General features: G+C 44.3%; 1 protein-coding gene across 8 annotated transcripts in view; it reads left to right on the top strand.

The window, feature by feature from the left end:
* Nucleotides 1-25,174, top strand: part of SEC31A (SEC31 homolog A, COPII coat complex component) — a 240,037-nt gene that overhangs the window by 30,590 nt on the left and 184,273 nt on the right. For all 8 annotated transcript variants that reach the window (XR_004541033.1, XR_004541032.1, XM_033962592.1 and 5 more), the window contains exons 4-6: nucleotides 10,721-10,919; nucleotides 16,265-16,360; nucleotides 21,831-21,971. Coding sequence is in view for 6 of the 8 variants with exons in the window: in XM_033962592.1 (XP_033818483.1) it covers nucleotides 10,721-10,919; nucleotides 16,265-16,360; nucleotides 21,831-21,971 (436 nt within the window). In the remaining 2 variants the exon portion in view is untranslated. The remainder of the gene's footprint in view (nucleotides 1-10,720; nucleotides 10,920-16,264; nucleotides 16,361-21,830; nucleotides 21,972-25,174) is intronic.

Genomic DNA, 25,174 nt, shown 5'->3' with positions numbered 1-25,174 from the left:
GGCTGATTTTGAGCAGTATATTCCATTTGACTTCCTGCCAGAATTTCCGGACTTGGAAGGATCCACTATGGCTATAGAGTCTGTCAAAGTTGGATCGCTGCTTCCTTAGCGTCGTCAGCAGATGAATCTAGAGACTAGTGAGATAGCACACATCTGCCAGCAGGTGGAGATAGAGAACTGATTCGCAGGTGTATATCTTGGATGCAGTCCCTCTTGCCAGTCAGTACGCTCTATCTCCAGCAGGTTGGATGGTTGCTGTTCCGATAGTTCCTGGATCTCTGAGGGCTCCTGTGTGGAAGGCTATTTTCTCCTGCTGCTTTGGCTCCAGTTGAGTTTAGGGGTGTCGGCAGATTACATTTCTGATTTTGGGGGCAACACCTAGGCCCTCCCAGGTCCCTTCCCCACCCTCACTGCTTTGGAGGTGTGGCCGTGCACCTCAGCTGCGGCGGCAGATGAAGTGCTGGCGCCAGGAGTGGCGGCACCGTAAGGGCTTGCGGCCTTAGGTAGTCTCTTGCCGGAATTAGTGCTTCTGCTGCACAAGATTTTTTCGCAGCAGAAGGCAAGCGCGGACAGAGGTCTCTGAGGGAGACCTAGCCCAGGGGGCAGTGTTACAGCCACAGTTTGGTCATAAGAGAGCCAAGAGGCGTAGGGTGCCTGAGGCTGAGGACTTTGCCTACCCGGATTTCCCTCAACCTCTGTTCGGTCCCGGAGGGGGGCGGGGGGGGGGGAGGCCGGGGTGCAGGACATGGATGTGGAGGAGGCTGGTGGGGATGAACCCTCAGCATTGCGCCTGTTCCATAGGGAGGAACTGGCGGCCTTTATTTCAAAAGCTATGGACTGTCTGCACATTTCCCTGCCGGATACAGAAGGGGGGCGGTGCCCAATCCTCTTATGGCGGGCACTAGGCGGCCGCCTAAGACCTTTCCTGTGCATGAGGCCAAGCAGGAGTTGATTTCTGAGCAATGGACTACGCCAGAGACAGGCCTCAAGGTGACAAGGGCTTTGCATTTGTTGTGTCCTGTGGCTTTAGAGGAGCAGGATAGGTTTAAACTTCCTAAAGCGGATGCCTTGGTGGCAGCAGTCACTATGAAAACTACTTTACCGATCAAGGGAGGTATAACTCTGAGGGACCCTCAGGATAGGAAGATTGAGTCTTCTTTAAGGTCTTCATTTGATGTGGCAGCCCTGACTCTTCATGCAACTGTGTTTAGTTCTTATGCGGCATAGGTCTGTCTTCAATGGATCCAGCTATTTACTGATGGGGTTGTTGAATCTGGTGGGGTTCTGCCCCCAGACTTTCCTGATGTGAAGTCAGGGCTGGCGTATCTGACTGATGCCTTATATGATAATGATTAGGGCTTCAGCTAGGCAGATGGCTCTGGCTGTAGTATCTAGGAGGCACCTATGGCTGTGGCATTGGGCAGCGGATGCCGCCTTCAAATTACGCCTGGTATGTCTTTCCTTTAGGGTCAGGTTACTGAGGATCTGGAAAAATTGGTGAAAGATTTTGGAGATTTAAGTCTCAGAGGTTGGCAGAAAATAGGTCCAGAGGAGCACCTCAGTTTCCCTCATCTAGGCTGCGTTTTCAGGATACCAGGAGGTATAGCCCGGGGAAATCAGCATATAGAGCCTCCTATTCAGCAGCATATAGTGCCAGGTCCAGGGTTATTCAGTGGCAACCTTTTCGCCCTGCCAAACCCTCGGCCTTGAGGGTAGATCCTCCTCAGTCCTCACACCCTCCACAATGACGGGGTTTTGGCTCCTTCCGCCAGGTGAATGGGTGGAGGGTGGCGGCTGGTCTCATTGCTGGCGGAATGGGCCAAGATTACGTAGGGCACGGAGGTCTTCTGTATAGAGCAGTGTTTTTCAACCTTTTTACACCCGTGGACCGGCAGAAATAAAATAATTATTTTGTGGACCGGCAAATTACTAAGACCGAAATTAAAAAACACATTTCCGCCCCGTCTCCGCAAGCTCGGTCCCCACAAACCATCTGATCCCATCTGCACAAACCTCAGTTATGATTTTATATTGAACGTATTTTATTAAAGTATAAAAAGAACCCACATATTCTGTACAATTGTCATTTTATAAATATTCAGAGCAAGGACCAACAAAACCCCTGTCTCCCCTCCCCTTCACATATATCCCCTCTACTATCAAGAAAACTGAACAAGCCAAATTATTACAGAATGCTACACAGAAATATCATGCTAACAGAATACTGCAGTCACACATGACAGGAATAGTGTTAGGCTTTGCAGTCCCCAGTTATGTCTCTAGCAGGATATATATTTCAAATCTGATATATTGTAATGACAAAATAGAAAAAAAATGATTTTTTTTCTACCTTTTGTGGTTTCTTCTTTTCACTCTTTTCCTTCCAGCATCTGCCCGCTCCATCTTCCATATGTATCTGACTTCTTTCTATGCCCCTCTTCCCTTTCCATCTAGCCTGTGCCTCCTCTCTCCTTTTTACATCATTCATTCCAGCTTCACTGCTTTCTTCATTTTTATCTCTCCTACACCAGATCTAGCATCTTTATCTCTCTCTCATTTCTCTGCTGACCCCCTTTCCAGCATCAATCTCTCTCTACTTTCTCATTCCTGTCTCTCTCCCTTCCCTCATCTGATCTCTCCATTCCACCCTGATCCCTTTCCCTCCTCTAATCTCCCTGCCAGCTGTTTCCTTCCTTTTTTCCTTCTCCCTTTCCTCTTCCCCTCCCAGCAGCATCTCTCTTTCTACCTCCCTCCAGGTGCAGTAGCAGCTCTCCCTTTATCCAGGAGCTTCCCAGCCTCCAATAGTGGCTTCCTCTCCTTCCAGCAGCTCTCAGTACTTGCCTGCAGCAGTGATTTCCTTAAGCAACCTTGGGTCCGTTGCCGCCTCTGAGGAAAGGGGAAGTTGCCAAAGTGAATCACTGCCCTGGTAAGTACAGAGCTGCTAGGAGAGGAGACAGCCACTGTTGAAGGCTCCCCATGATCTTACTTCTGCTGTGCCCTGCACATTCGCGACCCCCCAAGCCGGCAAAAACAGCTTTGCACCGCAGGCCCTGCCAGGGCCCCTACCCGCCGCATCCTGCATGTGGGCAGACTCTCAGCAAAGACGCTGCTGATGGTCCCAATCCACATGCTGACCCCCCCCCCCCCCCACACACACACACACACACGCTGACCATCTCCCTTCTACTTGCAGTTTCCCCGCGGCCCTCTTTGGCGACTTGGCAGGGGCAGTGATCAAGACAGGCTGCCGACGTCGGGACCTTCCCTCTCTGATTCCCGCCTATTTTGTTCCAACTTCCTGTTTCCGCATAGGCGAGACTCACAGAGGGAATGCCCGATGTCGGCAGCCTGTCTTGATCGCCCGAGGCTGGGAGGAACAGAAGATTTCCGGGGCAGGAAATTTAATGGCATCGATCTCGGCAGCCCTGCGCGGACCGGCAGGAATTTTCTGCGGACCAGCGGTTGAAGAACTGTGGTATAGAGCACGAAGGTTACGGTTAAGAATGCTTTTTTCCAGGCACAGATTCTTTCTGAGCATCCCTGTGGACAGGGCCGGATAGGAGATTGTGAGCCATAGGGCCAGGGGTTCTGGTTCCTTGCAGTCAGAAGGGCCCGGGGCTCTATTCCAGGGTTTTGAGGGCCCACCAGTGGGTCATTTGGTTCACCAGGAGGTGGGGACTCAAGGTGGTAGGTCCTTTCATTCCCTTGCGGTAAGTTCCCCCACTCCCCAACGAGCACGGGGAGCAGGCTCGGGAAGTAGGGTAGGCCTTCGGTCCTCCAAGGGCCCTACAGCGCCTGTCGAGTGGTTTACCTTTCCGGATGGTGAAGGGCGCGAATTGCTTCATCCAGCTTGCGGCTCTGGCGCAGCAGGGTGGGTATTTCAGGGCTGTCCGCAGCCCTCAGGTTAGACTCCTCAGGGAGGTGGTTACCGGTCACTCCGCTTCGGTGGCGGGGGACACCCGTCTGCATCGCACAGGAGTAGGTTCAGGGGGATGCTCCCTTCCGCTGTGGTCTTGCGGTCTGGGTATTGAACAGTTGAGGCTGCAGCGTAGGGGGTATTCCGAGCAGGTTATCTCTACTGCAGGCAAATAAGAAGTCTACCTCTATGACTTATGCTAGGATCTGGTGGGTGTTTGAAGCTTGGTGCATTCAATTAGAGTTTCTTCCTTTTCAGGCTTCCCTGTCTCAGATTCTTTCCTTCCTGCAAGAAGGGGTTGCTAAAGGGTTGGCCTACAATTCCATTCGGGTACAGGTAGCGGCTATTGCCTGTTACAGAGGGAAGGTGTCAGATTTGTCCACAGGGTCTCACCCTGATGTGGTACCGTTCCTTAAGGGGGTTAACTGCATTAGGCCTCCTTTGCGCAGGCCCTGTCCGGATTGGAGTCTGAAGGTGGTCCTTAGAGATTTACAAGGGGCATCTTTCAAGCCTTTGGATACCGCGACACTCAAGGATGTTAACATTTAATGCGATTTTTTTTCTGGTAGCACTGGCTTCGGCCAGGCGGGTGTCGAAGTTGCAGGCTTTATCCTGCAGGGATCCGTTCTTAAGTTTTTCAGAGGCTGGTGTTTCGATTCGGACAGTTCCTTCTTTTGTTCCGATAGTAGTGTCTCCTTTTCATGTCAGTCAGGTCCTCTTTCTACCGTCCTTTCAGGAAGAGGATTGGGGGTCAAGGTTTCCTGCCTTGCGTTTGCTCAATGTAAGGAGAATGCTCTTGCACTAGCTTCAGGTTACTAATGATTTTTGGTGTTCGAATCACCTCTTTGTGCTCTTTTCAGGTCCTAGAAAGGGTTTTGCGGCTTCCAAGGCCTCAGTGGTCGTTGGGTCTGAGAGGCTATTTCTTCCACTTATTTGTTGGCTGGTAAGCAGGTGCCGGAGGCTCTACATGCTCATTCGACAAGAGCGGTGGCTACATCTTGGGCGGAGTCTAGGGGGTTTTCCCTGGAAGAGATTTGTAGGGCGGCCACTTGGTTGTCTTCCAACACGTTTTCTAAGCATTACCGCATGGATGTGGCAGAGCGCATGGAGGCATCCTTAGGTGCTTCGGTGCTTGCAGAGATGGCATGTTCGTCCCACCCGAGTTGAGGTTGCTTTGCTACATCCCACTAGTCTCTGGATTCATCTGCTGACAATGTTAAGGAAGGAAAATTTATGTCCTACCTGTTAATTTTCTTTCCTTTAGACGCAGCAGATGAATCCAGAGCCCCATCCGATCAGTATTGTTCATGGATCTTTTCTCGCAGGTGCTGTCTCATAGTTGGGGGGTCAGGATTTATTTTACTTATGAGAAAGAAGTTTGCTAGGTTGCAACTGCATTGTCTGAAGGCTTGGACATTAAGCGATACTGGCAAGAGGGACTCCATCCAAGATATAAACCTGCAAATCAGTTCTCTATCTCCACCTGCTGGTAGATGTGTGCCATCCCACTAGTCTCTGGATTTATCTGCTGTGTCTAAAGCAGGGGTGCCTACACTTTTTGGGCTTGCGAGCTACTTTTAAAATGACCCTGTCAAAATGATCTACCATGGCCATGCGTCGTTTGGCCTTGCTTCAGACCATTGACATGGACCCGAACCTCCAGGACAGGCTTGTCAACGTCCCCTGTGCGGGTGCAGATTTATTTGACGAATCTATTGAAACCGTGACGAAGAAGCTGTCGGACCATGAAAAATCCTTTCAATCCATTCTTCGTCCCAAGCCTAAGCCTGCGCAGTCTCGTCCTTCTCGACCGCCCTTGATCTATCAGCAGCGCTAAGCACCCAGGCAGGCTCCTGCTGCGAGACAACCAGCGAAGAGACAGCCTCCACAGAAGGCTCAGCAAAAACCTCAGCCTTCTGCTGTCCCTAAGGCTCCTCAGCCTTTTTGACTCTCTGTTCTGCCATCCCCTGTTTTTCCCATTGGGGGGTCGCCTCCATCATTTTTATCATCGATGGACGGCTATCACCACCGACCTTTGGGCCCTTACCATCATCAGGGAAGGATATTCTCTTCAGTTCCATCGGGTCCCCCTGGACCACCCTCCAAAAGAGTATCCTTCCAACTTGACCCAGACCGTCCTTCTTCTTCAGGAAGCTCAGGCTTTGCTCCGGCTTTGGGCCGTCGAGCTGGTCCATGTGGACCAACACAACCGGGGGTTTTACTCCCGGCACTTCCTTGTTCCGAAGAAGACGGGCGATCTGCGTCCAATTCTGGACCTCAGGATCCTCAACAAGTTCCTGGTCAAGGAGAGATTTTGCATGCTGACCCTTGCTTCTCTCTACCCTCTCCTCGAGCAGAACGACTGGTTATGCTCTCTGGATCTCAAGGAGGCCTACACTCACATTCCCATTCATCCGGCCTCTCGCAGATTCCTCAGATTTCGGGTGGGACATCTACATCTGCAGTATCGAGTGCTTCCATTCGGCCTGTCCTCGTCTCCCAGAGTCTTCACGAAGTGTCTGGCGGTAGTGGCCTCTGCACTCCGGAACCAGGGTCTTCAGGTATTTCCCTACCTCGACGACTGGCTCATCAAGGCTACCTCGGCCCCTGGGGTCATCTCGGCGACGTTAACAACGATTTGGTTCCTGCAGAGTTTGGGCTTCGAGATCAACTTCCCAAAATCTCATCTGCAGCCTACCCAGGCTCTTCCCTTCATCGGGGCGGTTCTGGATACTATTCAACTCAGAGCATTCCTTCCTCCACAGCGCCTGGATGCTCTTCTTCATCTCTGCCAGTCAGTATCTTCTCGCCAGTCCATCTCAGCGAGACACATGATGGTTCTCCTGGGCCACATGGCCTCTACAGTTCATGTGACTCCTTTTGCCAGACTTCACCTCAGGATTCCTCAGTGGACCCTGGCTTCTCAATGGACACAGGTGTCAGATCCTTTGACTCGTCACATCATAGTCACTCCTGCTCTTCAGCAGTCTCTACGTTGGTGGATGACCTCTTCAAATCTATCCAGAGGTTTGCTGTTTCACACTCCTCCCCACCAAAAAGTTCTCACGACCAATTCCTCGACCTATGCATGGGGAGCTCATCTGGACGGTCTTCGCACTCAAGGCTTCTGGACCAGTGCGGACCGGCTGTGCCATATCAATCTTCTGGAACTCAGGGCGATCTTCAATGCTCTTCAAGCGTTTCAACTTCTGCTTCACGATATGGTGGTCCTCATTCGCACTCTGGACTGTAAACGTGCTTTGGCTTTCTACCTGGATCGCACCAAACTACACAGAACTGCTTCTCAACTTTTCGTCTCCTTTGATCCGAACAAGTTGGGACGCCCTGTCTCGAAGCGTACCATCTCCAACTGGATGGCGGCTTGCATCTCTTTCTGCTATGCTCAGGCTGGACTACCCCTTCCCTGTAAAGTCACAGCCCATAAGGTCAGAGCAATGGCGGCCTCTGTAGCCTTCCTCAGATCGACACCAATTGAGGAGATTTGTAAGGCTGCCACTTGGTCCTCGGTTCATACATTCACCTCTCATTATTGTCTGGATACTTTCTCCAGACGGGATGGACAGTTTGGCCAAACAGTATTACAAAATTTATTCTCCTAAGTTGCCAACTCTCCCACCATCCCATCGAGGTTAGCTTGGAGGTCACCCACTAGTGAGAATACCTGCCTGCTTGTCCTGGAATAAAGCAATGTTACTTACCGTAACAGTTGTTATCCAGGGACAGCAGGCAGCTATTCTCACGTCCCACCCACCTCCCCTGGGTTGGCTTCTCTGCTAGCTACCTGAACTGAGGAGACACGCCCAGAGTATCGGGCGGGAAGGCACTTGCGCATGCGCGGTGCAGGCATCTCGAAACTTCTGAAGTTTCTTCAAGCAAGTATGCTTGTGAGATGTCCGCATCGGGGCTCTGTCGGATGACATCACCCACTAATGAGAATAGCTGCCTGCTGTCCCTGGATAACAACTGTTATGGTAAATAACATTGCTTTTTCTCTCTCTGTTAAATCCTAGCTCACGTTTGCGGTCTAACACCAGCTCTGGCAGGATACATTTCAAATCTGACATATTGTAATCACAAAACAGAAAATAAAATTATTTTTTCTACCTTTTGTTGTCTGGTCATTATTCAAATCTTGTCGGTCCCAGGCTCTGGTTGTCTTCTGATAACTTGCTTGCTAGGGTCTCCTTCTTTCTTCTTTCTCTGTGCTAACCATCCATCTGCCATTTCTGTCCTCACCTTCCGTTTCCCTTCCCTCCCACGGAGGTCTGGCATCTTTCCTTTTTTTCGTCTCCATCCACAGATCCACCTTTTCTCAACTACCCTTTCATCCAGCATCTCTCCCTCCTTCCCCACCACCCCAGGGTCCACCATCTCTCCCTTTCTTTTCTCAACTACCCTCTTATCCAGTATTTATATCCCCCCCTCTACACCATCCCTTGTGTCCAACTTCTCTCCCTTTCTGTTCCTTCCCTCCCTAAATCCCATTGTCCATCATCTCTTTCCCTCTCCTCTATTTTTAGACCGATTATTTCTTCCCCCCCAAAGTCCGGCATATGCATGTCTCTTTGAATCCCCCTTCCCTCTGTGTACTTCTACACCAGGGCCCCCCTCCCCTGAAGATCTGTCCCCCCCCCTGAAGGCCTGTGCCACCATCCCTGAAGGCGTGTCCCCCCCTTGAAGGCCTGTCTCCCTCCCTTGAAGATCTGCATCCCACCCCTGAAGACCTGGCTGCCTGTCCCCCTGAAGGCCTGTCCCACCCCCTTGAAGGCCTGCCTGTCCCCCCGAAGGCCTGTCCCACCCCCCTTGAAGGCCTGTCCCCCCTGAAGGCCTGCCTGCTTGTCCCTCCTGAAGGCCTGCCCCACCCCCACCCCACCCCGAAGGACTGCTCCCTCCCCCCCCCACCTCCCCCGGAAGACCTGTGTGTTCTCCCTGGCCTCCCACTGGTGTCTGACTTTCCCCCTGGCCTCCCTGCACCGTTTACCTTTGAAGACCAGCCTGCAAACAAAATCACGGGTATAGCGTCTTTCCAAACTGCTTCGGAGCTGTTTCCTCCGCAGCGGTCCCGCCCCTCCTCTGACGTCTTACATTATGAGGAAGAGAAAAGTATAGATTGTTTGATCTTTGCCACGTTTGGGGCCTATGGACTATCATCTCCAGCTCCTGCCTTCTTCAGTAATATAAGACAACATAAATTCACCATCTCATTCTGTGTCTGTCCTTAGGTGAACCATCACCACCACTTCAACCTTCTTTGAACTTGCCGGGACTGGTAGAACCTGTCTCTGGAGTTGGGGCAGGTCTAGCAACTCCTATACAATTTAAAGCTCCAATAGTAAACCTGGAACCCATTTCTAGAGACACTGGGACTCAGGGAGAGCAGCCCTTGGCTCCTGTTCAAATGTTAACAGAGCCAAGTATGGATTGCCTCCCTAAGGATAAAACTATTACTTTAAATGTCTGGCTAGTGGTTGGTAGCACTACAGGGCACTGTTTCAAAGTTGTGTCAGTTTTCATTTGAAGTTACCACTAAAGTAAATAAACAACAAGATTCAATAATGAAATTGACTATCAAAGTGGATAAATTAGATGGTTCAATAAAAGGTTTGCAACAGTCGGTTACTTTAAGTATGAAGGATAGTATGCTGTTACATATGCAACTGGAAAAAATGAAGAATTCACTGAGAGTGAAAAATTTGCAAATTTTGAAATTTCCAATTTCACATTACTTGGCTACCTTAGAAAGTGGTTCCTGTCCTGGAGGACCACCAGGCCAATCGGGTTTTTAGGCTATCCTTAATGAATATGCATGAGAGAGATTTGCATATAATGGAAGTGAGAGGCATGCAAATCCGCTCCATGCATATTCATTAGGGCTATCCTTAAAACCCTTATTTGCCCGATGGTCCTCCAGGACAGGTTTGGGAACCACTGCCTTACAATGTATTTAAGAGATATCCCACAATATATTAAGGTGGAATCTTTTTCACTTGACAATTTGTATTACATTCCAAGGAGTGCTAAGGTAATTAAAGAAGAAGGAGAAATAGACAGACAGGCTGGTATCCCCAGACAGTCTAAATGTCTCATAATTTGGAATCATCCAAAGATGTGATTGATAAAAGAGTACTTTATTGGTAACTTTCAGAACGGAAATTGAAAAGCAATGTAGTCTTAAGCTTTACTTAAAAACCAGACTCTGTTTTGTGGGCAACAAATATTTTTCTGATGTGTCCAGGCAGACACAGGCTAGGAGGAAGCAGTTCCTGCTGTCTAAGTCTAAAGTACTAGCAGTGGGCGCAAGTTTTTTTCCTAAAATTTCCATGTAAGTGTCTCATTACTTATGGAACTGACAAATATGTTTTGTGGATCCATTACAATTGGAGACCTTGAAAGATAAACTTGTTTTTTTTAAAAATTCAGATGTTAATGTTCACGTTGTAGAGAATTAGTGACAAAAGAAAAAGTTAGGCCTTTATTCGCCTCTCAGGTTAGTTAAAAATAAATATTTTCCTTTGAAATTTAGCGCTGACTGGCTCCAATTATGTAGACTTGAAATGTAATCATTGATTGTATATTATTTTGGAACTGTATTGTTCATGGCTTTATATTTTGCCTGATTTTTTGTTATAAATGTAGCAAATATCAATAAAAATAAAGTTTTAAAAAAATTGTAAATGCACAGTAGTATATTTAATTGCCATGTGAAAGAACCCTGTTTTGAATTTCTAGGAGGGCTCTTCCTCAGATTTGCAAATAAAATTGATCTCTGTAATTGTTTGATAGGTACCATAAGTTGATTTGGGGCCCACATCAAATGGATTCGGATGGTAGCTTGTCAGGAGTCCTCATCGCAGGAGGTGAAAATGGAAATCTGATTCTATATGATCCAGCTAAAATTGTACAGCGAGAGAATGAAGTTGTGATCGACCAGACAGACAAGCACACTGGTCCAGTTCGGGCTCTAGATATAAACGTGTTCCAGGTTTGGTTTCTTTTTATTTGATTTATGAGACTTTATATACTGTTTAATTTGGACATTCTGATTACTTATAATGCGATTAGCTGTATTTATGCTATTCTTTATCATCTGTACCAGACCAATCCAGAACTATTGGGTTATGTCCATCGACCAATGGATGGTGACAAAGAAAGTAGTTCTTTGTGACTCGCCCTTTAAGGGTATCGTGCAGCCGTAGAATGATCAGTATTTTTCTGTCTCTATGCAGATGGTTGGCAGACTGCAACTTCTCCTTGGTGCTCTTACCTAGCTCCTGATCCAGCTGATATCTGGGTCTCAATAGAGTAGGAGTTTACTTTTGGACAAAATTAGCTGCTTTTTAATTAGCTAAAAGATGTTTCTGGAGCTGGGTGACACTTTGGGGTGCTGAGTGCCCCCCCAACCCCCCCCCAAAAAAAAAAAAAACCACAGACACTTTTCAGTGCTACAGTAATCTTCTTTCCTTGAAGAACTTTCGCTTCTTACTTTAATTTACTTAACCTCATTCAGTAATATTTCCATTTGGGTAAACTTTTTGTTGGACTATGCCACCGGCCGAATAGTTCTGAAGTCTGCATATTTCTTATTTCTTGTAACAGCAGTGACTTTCACTCCTGGACACTGGTGTGTTTTCAGCACAAGTTTCAGGCAATTTGACTGACTTTGTTTCTTTATCCTCAGAGCCTTCTTTTGTTATCTTCAGACTCTCTTGTGCACCTGTTTTTATGTCTTGAAATGTCTCCCATATAGAGTTGATTTAGGCTGGACTCTTAATGATTCCAGTCCTGTAAATCAGTACATTTACCTGGTGAATTTTAATGTAATTTGCTTGCATTATATAGCAAGCTCAAGAATATGCCATTACTTTCAATGGACTTGGCTCCATTGCAATGCTACAGTTAAATGGCAAGCCTTTAGATGCCCTCTGGTTCCTCGTGTTAGCCTTACAGAACAGCTGTCAGCCAGTACTATTGCAGACGACTGTATGCTCGAGCTGCATGATTCTACTCCAATTCAAATCTGCTAGCAGTATGTGTGAATTTGCGTTTCCATGCCACATCATTAATTAAAATTCTAAAAATAAAAATCTTTCTTGCAACTGGCAAGTCCACTGTTGTCAAACTTCTTTTTTTTTTTCCTCACAATTTTGATTCTTCAGTTGAATTATATTGTTAATGGAAATGGTATATCTCTGGCAAATGAAATGATAGAAAGATTTGGTTTGCTGCATTTAAATTAGCATCTTCTTGATTACTTAGCCAGCTGAATAACAAAATTTCTAAGACTTGGTCCTTTTTTTTGGATTGACACATTTCTATAACAGTTTCTTATATTGCACTCCTACAGTAGTTGGCTAAACTGTAGCCATGACTGGCTGAACAGGACAACGACAGCACCATTGCTGATGCAGCCAGCTGAATGGAACACGTACATTCCTGCATCTATAAGGCCTAAACTAAACTAAATAGTTTATATACTGCATCCTCTCTATAATTATAGAGCTCGGCATGGTTTACAAGAGCTTAATATAAGGAAGGAACAGCATAGTAGGGGTTGGAGGTAGACGCCTGGAATGCTCTCCCAAAGGAGGTTATTAAGGAATCCACTGTGCTAGGATTCAAAGGCAAATTAGATGCACATCTCCTTACGAGAGGCATAGAGGGATATGGGTGACTAAAACTACATCAGGTGTATACCTGACTGGGCCTCCGCGTGTGCGGATCGCCGGACTCGATGGACCATGGGTCTGATCCGGAGATGGCAGTTCTTATGTTCTTAATATAGAGGGGAAGAAAGCATTACATTTTTGTGAATGGCCTAGTTTTCAGATGCTTTCGGAATAGTTGGAAGGAGCCCAGATTCCGTAGTAGGGCAGTGAGGTTATTCCAAAGCTCAGTGATTCTGAAGAAGAGAGATTTCCCTAATTTTCCCGCATAGAGGATACCTTTTAGCGAGGGGAAAGATAGTTTAACTTTTTGGGTGGATCTGGTGGTATCAGGACTTGAGGAATTCCAAGATAGTGGAATTAGGGGAGGGAGGATGCCATGTGGGGTCTTAAAAGCCAGGTCCACCATTTCTCCCTAAATCTCGCTCTCTTCACAGCCCAGCATGCCTTTCCCTCCAGCGCCAGTCCCTCTTTACCTCCGGCGTCAGTCCGATGTCGCTGCCAAGCCGAGGAGTCTGCTGGCTTCAGTGATTTGGCAGTGTTGTACATGGCTCCCCCTCCTGCTTTTCGCCTGCCACGGTCTGTCTCCAATAACGCGCAACTTCCTGTTTCCACCCGGGTGGACTGCGGCGGACGGAAGGCAGGAGAGGGAGCCAGGGACAACACTGTCGAATCACTGCCGAAGCCGGCAGACTTTACGGCGTGATGGCAACGTCGAACCGACGTGGAAGGGAGGATACCCTGGACTGTGAGAAGGGGAAGTTCGAGAGCATTGCCGCAGGCCACATAAAAAGGCCAGGTGGGCCTGATTCGGCCCATGGGCCTTGTGTTTGACACATGTGGTGTAGGGAGAGAGAAGAGGAGAGAGAAAAGCAGCAACAGAAAAAAATGCACGTTTAAATCAATACGAGGAGTTTAAATTGTGTGCAGAAACAGATGGGGAGCTGATGAAGAGGCTTGAGGAGAGGGATATGTGAGTGTAGCGACACTGGTAAAAGATAAGTGATGCTGCAAAATTTTGAAGATTGACAGAGTTCAGTGGGAGCAAGTTGCAGTTAAATGGGAAATGAAGAGAGTGTGGATAAAGGTTTTGGTAGTGTGCTCAGAAAGGAAGAGACAAATTTTGTTGTTCATAGTTGCTAAATGGCAGCACTGGCTGCAGCACATATGTCTGGCAGCTGCTAAAGGTGAGATTCAGCCTTAATGGGAACAAATGATGGGTTCTAGTGGAGGCCAACTTCAGGCCACTACCGGCATTGATATTATTGTTTATATTATTCTTGCACTGCATTTACTTGCTGGGGGGGGGGGGGGGTTTCTGCCTGTCTTTTCATGGCTGAGCGTTACTGTGGTCCTCCCGGGCCTGCCTGTTTTGTTATTTGTTCTTTCATACTGTAGTGTTGTAGCTTCTGTTTCTTTGTTATGGCGATGGCTGCTACCTCAATAAAAACTATTTAAAAAAAAAAAAAAGATTGGACCTTTCAGTTTGAAAAGAGTGGGAGAGATGGAACAGCTCGTGGACGGGCATAAAAGGACAATATGACTATGCAGTAGAAGAATGGATCCATTTGAAGCACATGATAGAACTTAGGGTAGAGGTGACTACAGGGGGAGGGACTCGATGTTCTTTCAGCGTGCGCCTGCACCAGCGATGTACACTCTATTTGGAAGTAAGGGAGAGGTTATTGCCTGCCCGCTCGCCAAAGCCACCACCAGGGATCCCTCCTTCCTACCCTCCATTGAAGCTGCCGCCGGGGATCCCTCCTTCCTGCCTGCCCCTCTCTCCACTGAAGCTGACCCAGTTTCTGAACGTACAGTGTGCTTTATGTTTTTTTAAATTTTGTGGTTACCATTATGCATTAATAAGATTATATTATGTGTATATGAAAAATGGATGGAAGAAATTGCATTACAATTAGTACTATTATGGGGGTGATGTCTGGGGTGGAGCCTGGGTGGGGGTACTCAGTTGATATTTGTTAGACTTAGGGGGTACTTGGCTTGAAGTTGAGAAACACTGATCTATAGCAATAACTTTGCCACACAGATTAAGCAGACTTCCAGCATTTGTATCTTATCCTCCACGTTTAGAATTTTCCATAGCAGGGTAATTTTGATACTCCTTCCAAATTCTTTGTAAAATAGTACCCTATGGTAAAATGGAAAAATTCATTGGCCTGCCAACATTCTTTGCAAAGCCACATGAACGCAAAAGAGCATGTGGTTGTCACTTATTGGACTGTAATAGAGCATTGACATGTGACACAACAGGAGCTCAACCACATAGGCAACCATCATAACCAATTTGTTGGTATGAAAAGAATAAGTTATTTGTGTCCAAGAGCACTTTCTGATTGGATTGCAGATTATTCAATACTTGATTTTAATGTGTTTTTATGTCAATTGTATTTTCTTCACTGATTGTACAGCTCTTCTTGATGTGAACCACCTAGAACTATGTGGTGTGGCAGTACATAAGAATAAAATTATTATTATTATTAATATGCAAGCAGGCAGAAAAGTTAAGGTGCATTAAAATCAGTAATGGCAATTTCAGTATCTTGTCTTCGTTCAAATCTCCTTCAAGGAAATGTATAGAGCTGCAGCTTGATCACTTATACATACATCTCACTATTTAAATTGGCAGCTTCAATAAAGGAGAGTAATTTTTGAACAGGCAGTCTTGAAAATTCTGAATAGTGTTTTAACTCTTTCAATCTACTACATTTACTTGGGTAGTGTTAAGCGTCAACTTAAGTGAATAAAATAACCAATGTGTTAGAATAGTGATTTGAGAGTTCTTTTGATATTTTATGAGGGTAGATTGAAAAGTTTGATCAAAAAAAGCAATTTAAACAACCTTAATCTCCATTGAGGGCTATACACTTAATCCAGCGAGTTTCATGAGGGCTATACACTTAATCCAGCAAGTTTCCATTTTTTTCATTAAACGTTATTTAACTTGCTTTTTCACCAAACTTTTCAAACCACACTCGTATTTTATGTTAAATTTTTCTAAACAGTTTTTAGGTCGGGAGCCCTCACTTATGTGGCTGATTTCCATTGTGCTTGTCAGAAAAGTGAAGTTAATTATTGAGAAGTCTTTGTAGACAACAGGATAAATTGGCTGTTCTCTATAGAGTTGAAGCTTCCGCTTAACTTGATATAAATTGAGGGGGTTTGTGCAGAATTTTCTTAGCCTGGCAGAGCTGATCAATCCTGATTCTGTTATGTATGCCATTCTGCCGGTGTGACGAACCTGCTGTATGTGGAGAACCCCCTTTTCAGGTAAGCAGTCTTGATTTCTCCTTTGGCAAATAGGATAGAAATCGGCCATGTCGATGAGCGCTCCCAAACTAAGGGATGCAAAGAAAAAGAAATCTAAAAATATTCAGGCCTTTTCCTAATTACCGGTACTCTTTTTATAAAATGTATTTTATAAACCTAATGCATATGATAGCAAGTAGCCTGAGCTTCAGCGATTCTTGGGAGCCTGAACTGTATTTTTGTTTTTTTTCTTTGATGGGAAGGAGCATAATAGGTCAATTTTCTATAGACTTCTATTATTGGCTATAAAGTGTTAAGCTTCATTGCATCTCTAGAGATTTATTTTAACTTTTTAATTTGATTGTATCTTTTGGATTATTTTCTTTGTTTTATGTAGACCAATCTTGTGGCCTCTGGTGCTAACGAATCAGAAATCTACATTTGGGACTTAAACAACTTTGCTACACCAATGACTCCTGGAGCTAAATCTCAGGTACTTTTATGTTGTAATATAAAGGATTGATATTGGTCCAAATTATGGCAATGAGCAAATGCTATCATAAGAAATAACATGCAACAAATTATTCAATTTGTTAAATTTTTAAAATTCTGATTTATAACATCTGTGTCACTTAGTTGAGGTAGCAGTAAAAAATGTGATTCTCTGCTCATCCTGAAATTGGATGCCTGGCCTAGTGTTTGAAAGATTTTGCCAATATACGTTTGTGTCAATTTTTTTTAAGCAAATACAACATAAAGAACCACATATATAAGCCAAAATGACACGGCAGGCAATTTTTTTCTCTCCTATTATTATATAAACAGGAATAAGCCTCAGATTTTGGAGTTTCACCCATTCCAGGTTTTCTCAAAGAGAAAGACAGTTCTTTTCTCTTACTCCTGCTTCCATCATCGGCTTGAACCCATCCTCCCTATCTTGATTCTAACAATTGATTTATTCTTCATTTCTAAAATTACTTTATCTCTTTAATTCATAACTCTTCAATCTTCAATTAATCTATATAAAAAAATTTAAATTGATTTCTGCTAATTTATACTAAACTCAACTGTTTAAATCAGGGATCCCCAAAGTCCCTCCTTGAGGGCCGAATCCAGTCGGGTTTCAGGATTTCCCCAATGAATATGCATTGAAAGCAGTGCATGCACATAGATCTCATGCATATTCATTGGGGAAATCCTGAAAACCCGACTGGATTCGGCCCTCAAGGAGGGACTTTGGGGACCCCTGGTTTAAATCCTTAAAAAACCTCACAATTCATTAATACTTGGGGCCTGTTTTACAAAGCCACGCCAGCGGCTGTAGCGCGGTAACGGCCCTGAAGCCCATAGAGATTTAAAGGGCTTCGGGGCTGTTGCCGCGCGGCTTTGTAAAACAGGTCCTTAATACTTAAGAAACCTCACAGTTCATTTCAAAACTCAAAACCGATAGAAAAAAATGTACTTATGCTTGAAAAAGTGCACTGGTGCCTCAAAGTGCTATGTCAAAAAGTGCATTAGTGCTGTAAACTACTTCAGTTAATTTCAAACTTTTTGAACTTAAAGTACTTAGCTTATGCTCTTTAGAATCCAAGGCTGTTGCTTGTTACTTCAATCATCCAACGCAGCCTGCGTTTCGTGGGATAGAATTACATCCCTGCTGCGTCAGAGAAAAAGTCTCTCTAGCAACGCTGAAAGTTTAAAAAACAGAAAGTTACTAACTCTTCAGAAAAGCCAACTAAATACTTTTACCTTCTTATGGAGGATTCACTTTTACCTTCTCTGGGCTGTAAACATACTCCTGCCGGTTCTGAGCAACAAGTGAACAAAGTAATGCATTTTACTTAAAAGAATGACATGACGTCTAGCACGTACACGTACTCAAACCTAATTGACAATACTTAAGGTGGTACATAGACTGCAGAGATCATTCCCAACTGTATTTCTCTTTATGTTATATTTAATTAATAGGTAACCACCAGGGTTTTTTGAGTATGCAAATAGCTTTCTTTGAAGGTTTGCTATAATATAACCACTTATCTTAAGTCAAGCAAACAGGATGCTAGGAATTATTAAAAAAAGGATGGTTAACAAGACTAAGAATGTTATAATGCCCCTGTGTCGCTCCATGGTGCGACCATACCTGGAGTATTGTGTCCAATTATGGTCGCCTTATCTCAAGCAAGATATAGCAGAATTAGAAAAGATTGAAAGAATGATGATCAAGATGATAAAGGGATGGAACACCTCTCACATGAGGAAAGACTAAAAAGGTTAGGGCTCTTCAGTTTGGAAAAGAGACGGCTGAGGGACGATAAGATTGATGTCTACAAAATCCTGAGTGATGTGGAACGAGTACAAGTGGATTGATGTTTTTTACTATGTCAAAAATTACAAAGACTAGGAAACACTTGAAGTTATAGGGAAATACTTTTAAAACCAATAGGAGGAAATAATTTTTCATTCAGAGAATAGTTAAGCTCTGGAACGCGTTGCCAGAGGTCGTGGTAAGAGCATTTAATGTAGCTGACTTTTAAGAAAGGCTTGGACAATTTCTGGAGGAAAAATCCATAGTATTTTACTGAAACAAGGGGAAAGTCGCTGCTTACCCTGGGTCAATAGCATGGAATGTTGCTACGTACTATCAGAGTATACTTTGATGCTTCATTGTTTAGATTGCTAGTACAATCTTTGGTTTTAAGTCAGTTGGAGTATTGCAATATTGTTTACTTGGTGGGCACATAAAAAATTTGCGTAGATTAAGTATTATTCAGAATGCAGCCATTTGGCTTATTTTCAATTTGAAAAAGTTTTGATCATATTACTCCCTATTTTTGCGAATTACATTGGTTGCTGATAGAGGCCCTGGTTCAGTTTAAGTTTGGCTGCATTTGTTATAAAATTTTGCTCGGCTTTATACCAAATTATCATGTGAACTTATTTACATATTCTAATATTAAGCACACTAGACGCTCACATGTATTTACTTTTCCATCTGTTAAAGAATGTAAATTCAAAAGATACCATTATAACCTGTCATATCAAGCAGCATCTTGGGATAAAGATTTAAATCTTTTAATCGCGACTTCTAGTATTTATCATTTATTTGAGAGACATTTGAAAACATACTTGTTCATTAGATATTTAGGTAACTAAAACACTTCATTTAACTGTAATTATTTTACTTTTGTAAACTGCATAGAATTTATGGTACTGCGGTATAGAAGTAAATTTTGTTATCTCTGTACATGTGGGTTTGGAGAGTTTTTGAGACTTGGGGCTCCTTTTACTAAGGCGTGCTAACCCCGCGCTACGCGCCAAGTACTAACGCCAGCTCAATGCTGGTGTTAGCGTCTAGCGCGCGTGCTAAAACTGCTAGCGCAGCTTAGTAAAAGGAGCCCTTAGTGTTTGGAAAGGACCATCTCTCTTAAATTCTGGTCATTAGGCAGGAAGATCTTCAGAAGGGCCTAGTTCAAGGGGCAGCCTTGGCTTATTTTAGGGGACTTCTTTTGTACACCTCTCATCCAGATGTGGTGCAGTTCCTCAAAGGGATTAACCATGCTGACTGGAGTCTCAGTTTGGTTCTTAAGGCCCTTTAGAAATTCCCCTTTGAACCTCTCATAAATAAGCGACTTTGAAAGATCTTTTCTTGATGTCGGTTTCTCTGGTCACCATTTTGTCAGCTAGATGAATTTCAGAGCTTCAGGTATTATCCTGCAGAGATCCATTTCTCTGCTTTTCTGAGGCAAATGTGTCTATTTGGTTGGTGCCATCTCTTCCTTCCATTTCAATCAACCGTTCCTGCTGTCTTTTTGGAGAAAGGGCTTTGGAATGGATTATCATTTGCTACATTTTCTTGATGTTCAAAGTCTTGTTCAGAGTCTCCCTCCAACTCTTCCGCAAACACCTGAAAACTTGGCTCTTTTCAAGAATCTAACACCTCCCGCTCTCTGGTACCTTGACCCCTCTCTACCCTCTTAGTTCCTTTCCTATTACCCATCTTCTTCTGGAGTTCCTTTCTATCCTAATTCTGTAAACCGTGCCCAGCTCTACGCTTGCGGAGATGGCGCGGTATACAAACTTAAGGTTTAGTTTAGTTTAGTTTCGGTATTTGGTGGTCACAAATGAGTTTTCGCTAACCAGATAATCTTTTTCTTCTCTTGGTGGGCCCCCATAAAGAGCATCTGGCCTCTAAAACAATTGCCTGTTCAATTATGAATCCATCTCTTCAGTATATGTCCTTTTGGGCAATGATCATCCATCACTGTAAGAGCTTATTCTACCAGAGTGTAGTTGACCTAATGGGCAAAATCCTAGGCTTTTTTATCTTGAGGAAATCTGTAGATTGTTTATGTGGTCTCATCACACACTTTTTCTAAATATTATTGTGTAGACATTTTGGCTAGAACAGAAGCTTCTTTTGGGACATCCATGCTCTCTGTGGGGGTTTCTGTAGCTCACCCAGTGTGAGGACTACTTTGCTGCATCCTATAAGTGTCTGGATTCCTCTATTCTGATACTAAGAAAGTAAAAATTGTCTTACCTGATAATTTTCTTTCCTTTAGTCATATCAGATGAATCCAGAAGCCCTTCCTCAGTAAGTGACTATGTGGTTTCCTATGTTGCATTTTTCTGTTTTGAATTGTTCTTCCACGTTTTAGGTTTCTTCATTGTTCTTACTACCATGTTTCCCCAAAAATAAGCCCTAACATGAATTTTGGGGTAGGTCTTAATATAAGTCCTAGTTATATCGATCCCGGAAGCCTAACCCAAATGTCACTGGATTCACCGGCAGCTTCCCCTGCTGCGCAGCCAAACCCCCGCTGACCCTCCCATCTTTCCATCTCTCCCTCCCATCCAAACCCCGCCAACTCTCCCACCAGAGAGACAGACATACCTCCTTCCTAACAGCAGCATCGTCAGCACTCTAAACAGGCTACTTCACAGTCTTTTCCCGCCTGTGATCCCCTCTGCTGCATTACTGATGATGTCATCAGCAATGCAGCACAGGGAAGGCCCCGGGGGGAGAAAGCCATGAAGCAGCCTGTTAGAGTGCTGCCAGCACTGCTTTTAGGAAGGAGGTATGTCAGTTTCTGCAGTGGGAGGGTCGGCGGGGTTCGGATAGGAGAAATGGAAAGATGGGAGGGTCAATGGGGGTTCAGCTGCGTGGGGGGGATGGGAGGGATAGAAGCTGTGCAAGGGTTCTGCTGCATGAGTGATGGGAGGGAGGGATAGAGGGAAGGCACAAGGGTGAGAGGGGGAGGAAAGATGCTGCACATGTGGGGGAGAGAAAGGAAAGAAGAAGAATTGGAGTGAAGGAGAGGAAGGGAGAGCTGATCATTGTACATGAAAAAAATAAGACCTACTCTGAAAATAAGCCGTAGTGGTTTTTTTGGACCCAAAATTAATATAAGAGACACTGTCTTATTTTCGGAGAAACACAGTATTTCCATTCTTTGAGGAAGGAAAAGTCTGTTTGATGTGCATACTGCTTTAAGAGAACTTGTAAATCACCAAGAGCCTTACCTTCTCTATGGCTGAGTTCAGTTCTGCACTTTTATCTCCACCTGCTTGTAGATGACCATAACCTATAAGTTTGGGGATTCATCTGCTATTACTGAAGGAAGGAAAATGATGAAGTATGACATAATTTTTACTTAATTAGAACTCTTGAAAATCTTTTTAATCGTTGATTAATTTTAAGAGTCCATGTAAATACATTATTTATAAGTCCCACAAATAAAATGCTATAAAGTTAGTATTAGGACATTGAACTAAAAACCTTCTGATTAAAATAGGCCTAATAAAGGAAGCTTGGTAAAAGGATGAGTTTCTTTAGAAGTATTCCTTCCCCCTCCCCAAGCTGAATTTATGTTAAATAGTAAAGCCTGCTGGACCTAACTTTTTTTGTTGGCCATATAAAGGTTATGTGTGACTCAGATATTTTACATTTTAATCTATTCTAGCCCTTGGAAGACATCAGCTGCATTTCCTGGAACAGGCAGGTTCAGCACATCCTTGCTTCAGCCAGCCCCAGTGGCCGTGCTACTGTATGGGACCTTCGGAAAAATGAGCCTATACTTAAAGTCAGCGACCACAGCAACCGGGTAACTATGTGGACAGAAATGTATTTCATTAGAAGTTAAGACTTTTGTCTTTCCTGTCTATGAAGCTGTGCAAGAGGCTTTAGTATCTGGTCTTGTTTTTTTTCCACTACAGCATGGTATTATTCTGGAAAATGGTATAAATTAATAGTAGGGAAGCGATTGTTTATTTTTTGTTTGTTTGTTTTAGAATTGTAAGTTTTTAATGTCAACAAGCAGGACTTGAGTCATGCACCAAAGTGGATGAAGTCATGTGATGAGACAGGAGCAGTACAGCTGTTCCAGAACTCTGATTTTAATGTAAAGTTCTAGACGTGTGTGCCTTCCTTGCTGCAACAGTCTCCTCAGCCTGACAGGCCTATTTTTGATATTCTGTTAAATGAACATGAAAAGAAAGCTACTCTGTTTTATTTCTGGTTGCTTTGGATTTTCATAAATTTTTTTTTAAACGCTTTACTTTCATTTGTTTTTTATTCTTTTAAAAATATCTTGATACATATTTTAAGCAAAGTTGGTGTCCTGGCCTTGTCCACAGTGTAGGAAAAAGATTCAAAACATAAACACTCATTCCTGAAATTTGATTTGACTGGACTAGGGCCTAGATGTACTAAAATCATCCTTAAAATCATATGGATCACTGTGGGGCTGAGAAATTGTCTGACTTCAAAATGGTGATCAATGTTCAAACGACTTCCCCTGCAAATTAGTTTTGTGGAAGTCTGCTGTAATCCCGCCTAATCAGTCGTTGGAAAAGCAACTTTGACACATGCGCAGATCCAGCAGGGGAAGCCCGAACAGCTGAGCAGCAGGGGAAGCCCTGAGGCAGCCTCGTGCCGCTCAGCTGTTCGGGGCAGGAAGACTTTTTTTTAATAGGCAAAGATATTGTATGTGTGTTACAAATGCACAATATCTGTCCCTATTAAAAAAAAGCCACGCTGGCCCCCAAATAAAAAAAGAGGCAAGAGGAATGCCAGAACGCTAGAACACAGACTGGCATGGAGAAAAAAATTAAAACAATACAAAACCCTCACTAGTGAAAAAAGAAAAAAATTCTACTCCAACAAAATCGGTAATCCTAAAACCAATAGCAATAACCTCTTCAGATTGGTCAATGATCTTTACAACATAGAAACCTACACTTACCTACACGAAGAAGCCACCTTAACCGCCAACACCCTGGCTGACTTCTTCAATACCAAGATCCAAAAAATAAGAACAACTCTACCAGCCAGCCCCAACCCCCTCGAGCTCTTCCCCATCCTCACAGACATGAATCCACCAAACCCAGACCCGGGAGCCAAAGTCGACCTTAGTTGGAAACAGTTCGCAATAACCGATTGGCAAACCTTCAATACTTACTACAACAAGTATACTCACTCCTACTGCCATCTGGACACATGCCCACCAAAAATCATGAGAACGGCCCCCCCCCCATTTTAAAGCAAAAATGATGACATGGGTTAATTACCTATTATCCAAAGGTAACTTCCCATCGGAGCAGGGTCAAATAATGATCACCCCAATTTTAAAAAATGAGAAAGAACCACCAAACTCCCCTTCTAATTATAGGCCGATTGCAAGTATCCCCCTATTTACCAAAATAGCGGAAGGGCTGGTAAAAGCGGAACTCTCCGCATACCTTGAAAAATTTAACATTCTAAGTGACAACCAATCAGGATTTCGGGCGGACCACAGCACTGAAACCATCATAGCCTCCCTTCTCGACCACCTCTTCACACTCTTCAGTCAAGGCTCAAGTGCCCTAATCATACAACTCGACCTGAGCAGTGCTTTTGACCTGGTCGACCACACCATTCTCCTGGAATGCCTAGCGCACATAGGCATCTCAGACCAGGTCCTCAATTGGTTTCAGGGGTTCCTACAAAATAGATCATACAAGGTACTCAAGAATAACTCTTTCTCATACTGCTGGGACAACACCTGCGGGGTCCCACAGGGCTCCCCCCTATCCCCCATCCTATTCAACATTTACCTTGCCTCACTAGGTAAACTCCTACACAACCTAAATCTCAAATTCTTCATTTATGCAGACGACATCACAATAACCATTCCATTAACCAACTTTTCACAAGAACTACTCGACCACATCTCAAACACTCTCAACCAGATAGAACTCTGGATGCTTGCATTCAGACTGAAATTAAACCCAGACAAAACAAAATTTTTTCTAGCCTCCCCCAAAGATAAAATTAAGGAAACCACAATTCAACTAAAAGGAAAGACCTTCCCCCTTGATCCGACCATAAAAATTCTGGGAGTCACGCTGGACAAAAACTTATCTCTAGATAACCATACCGACCTCATAATTAGGAAAAGCTTCTCGGTACTTTGGAAACTTCGCACCATAAAAAAACACTTCTATGACAATGCATTCCGCCTACTTGTACAATCCTCCATCCTCAGCATCCTCGACTATTGCAATATCATCTACCTTAACGCCACTAAGAAAACTACCAGGAGACTAAAAACAGTCCAAAATACCGCGGTGCGCCTCATCTTTGGCCTAAAGAAATGGGAACATGTCACCCCTTTCTATCACCAACTACACTGGCTACCATTTGAATCTAGAATTCTTTTTAAATTTGCATGCTTCTGCTACAAATCGGTTAACGGCTCCTCCCCAAGTTACATAAACACACACTTTAACCTCTACTGCAGCAACAGGACATCACGGAGAACTCAATTGTTCGCCTTCCCTTCGCCTAAACACTGCCCTCTCAAAAGATTCCTGGATAGAACTTTTGCCTTCCAAGCAGCCAAGTCGAACCCATGGCTAGCTCAGATGATACTCGAGGCCCCCACTTACCTAGCATTCAGAAAACTACTAAAAACATACCTTTTCAGCAATCACGACCCTTAATAACCCATTCACCGCACATGACACTTACCCCACCGCTGCCCCCTTCCTCCTTCACCAGTCCCTCCCTCCCCCACTCTCTACCTCCCCTACCTAGCTCGGTCAAACCTGCAATTTCTGTAATATTGATGTAAACCTGCCCGCTTTGCAGACAGTTAAGAATCGCTGTAACTTCACGGCTGACTGCGGCAAATCACTGTAATTTATCGGAATTCAGCCTGCAATTTTCAGTCAAAAATTCTTCAAATTATGCTGTAAATCTTCTTCTAATTTTGTAAACCTACTTCCAATTTTGTTGTAAATCTGCTATTCAATGTTGTAAATCTGC

Source organism: Geotrypetes seraphini, chromosome 1 (genome assembly GCF_902459505.1).
Source record: "Geotrypetes seraphini chromosome 1, aGeoSer1.1, whole genome shotgun sequence".
Classification (NCBI taxonomy): Eukaryota; Metazoa; Chordata; class Amphibia; order Gymnophiona; family Dermophiidae; genus Geotrypetes; species Geotrypetes seraphini.
The sequence above is the reverse complement of the archived record's forward strand: the minus strand, read 5'-3'. Positions and strand labels throughout refer to the sequence as shown.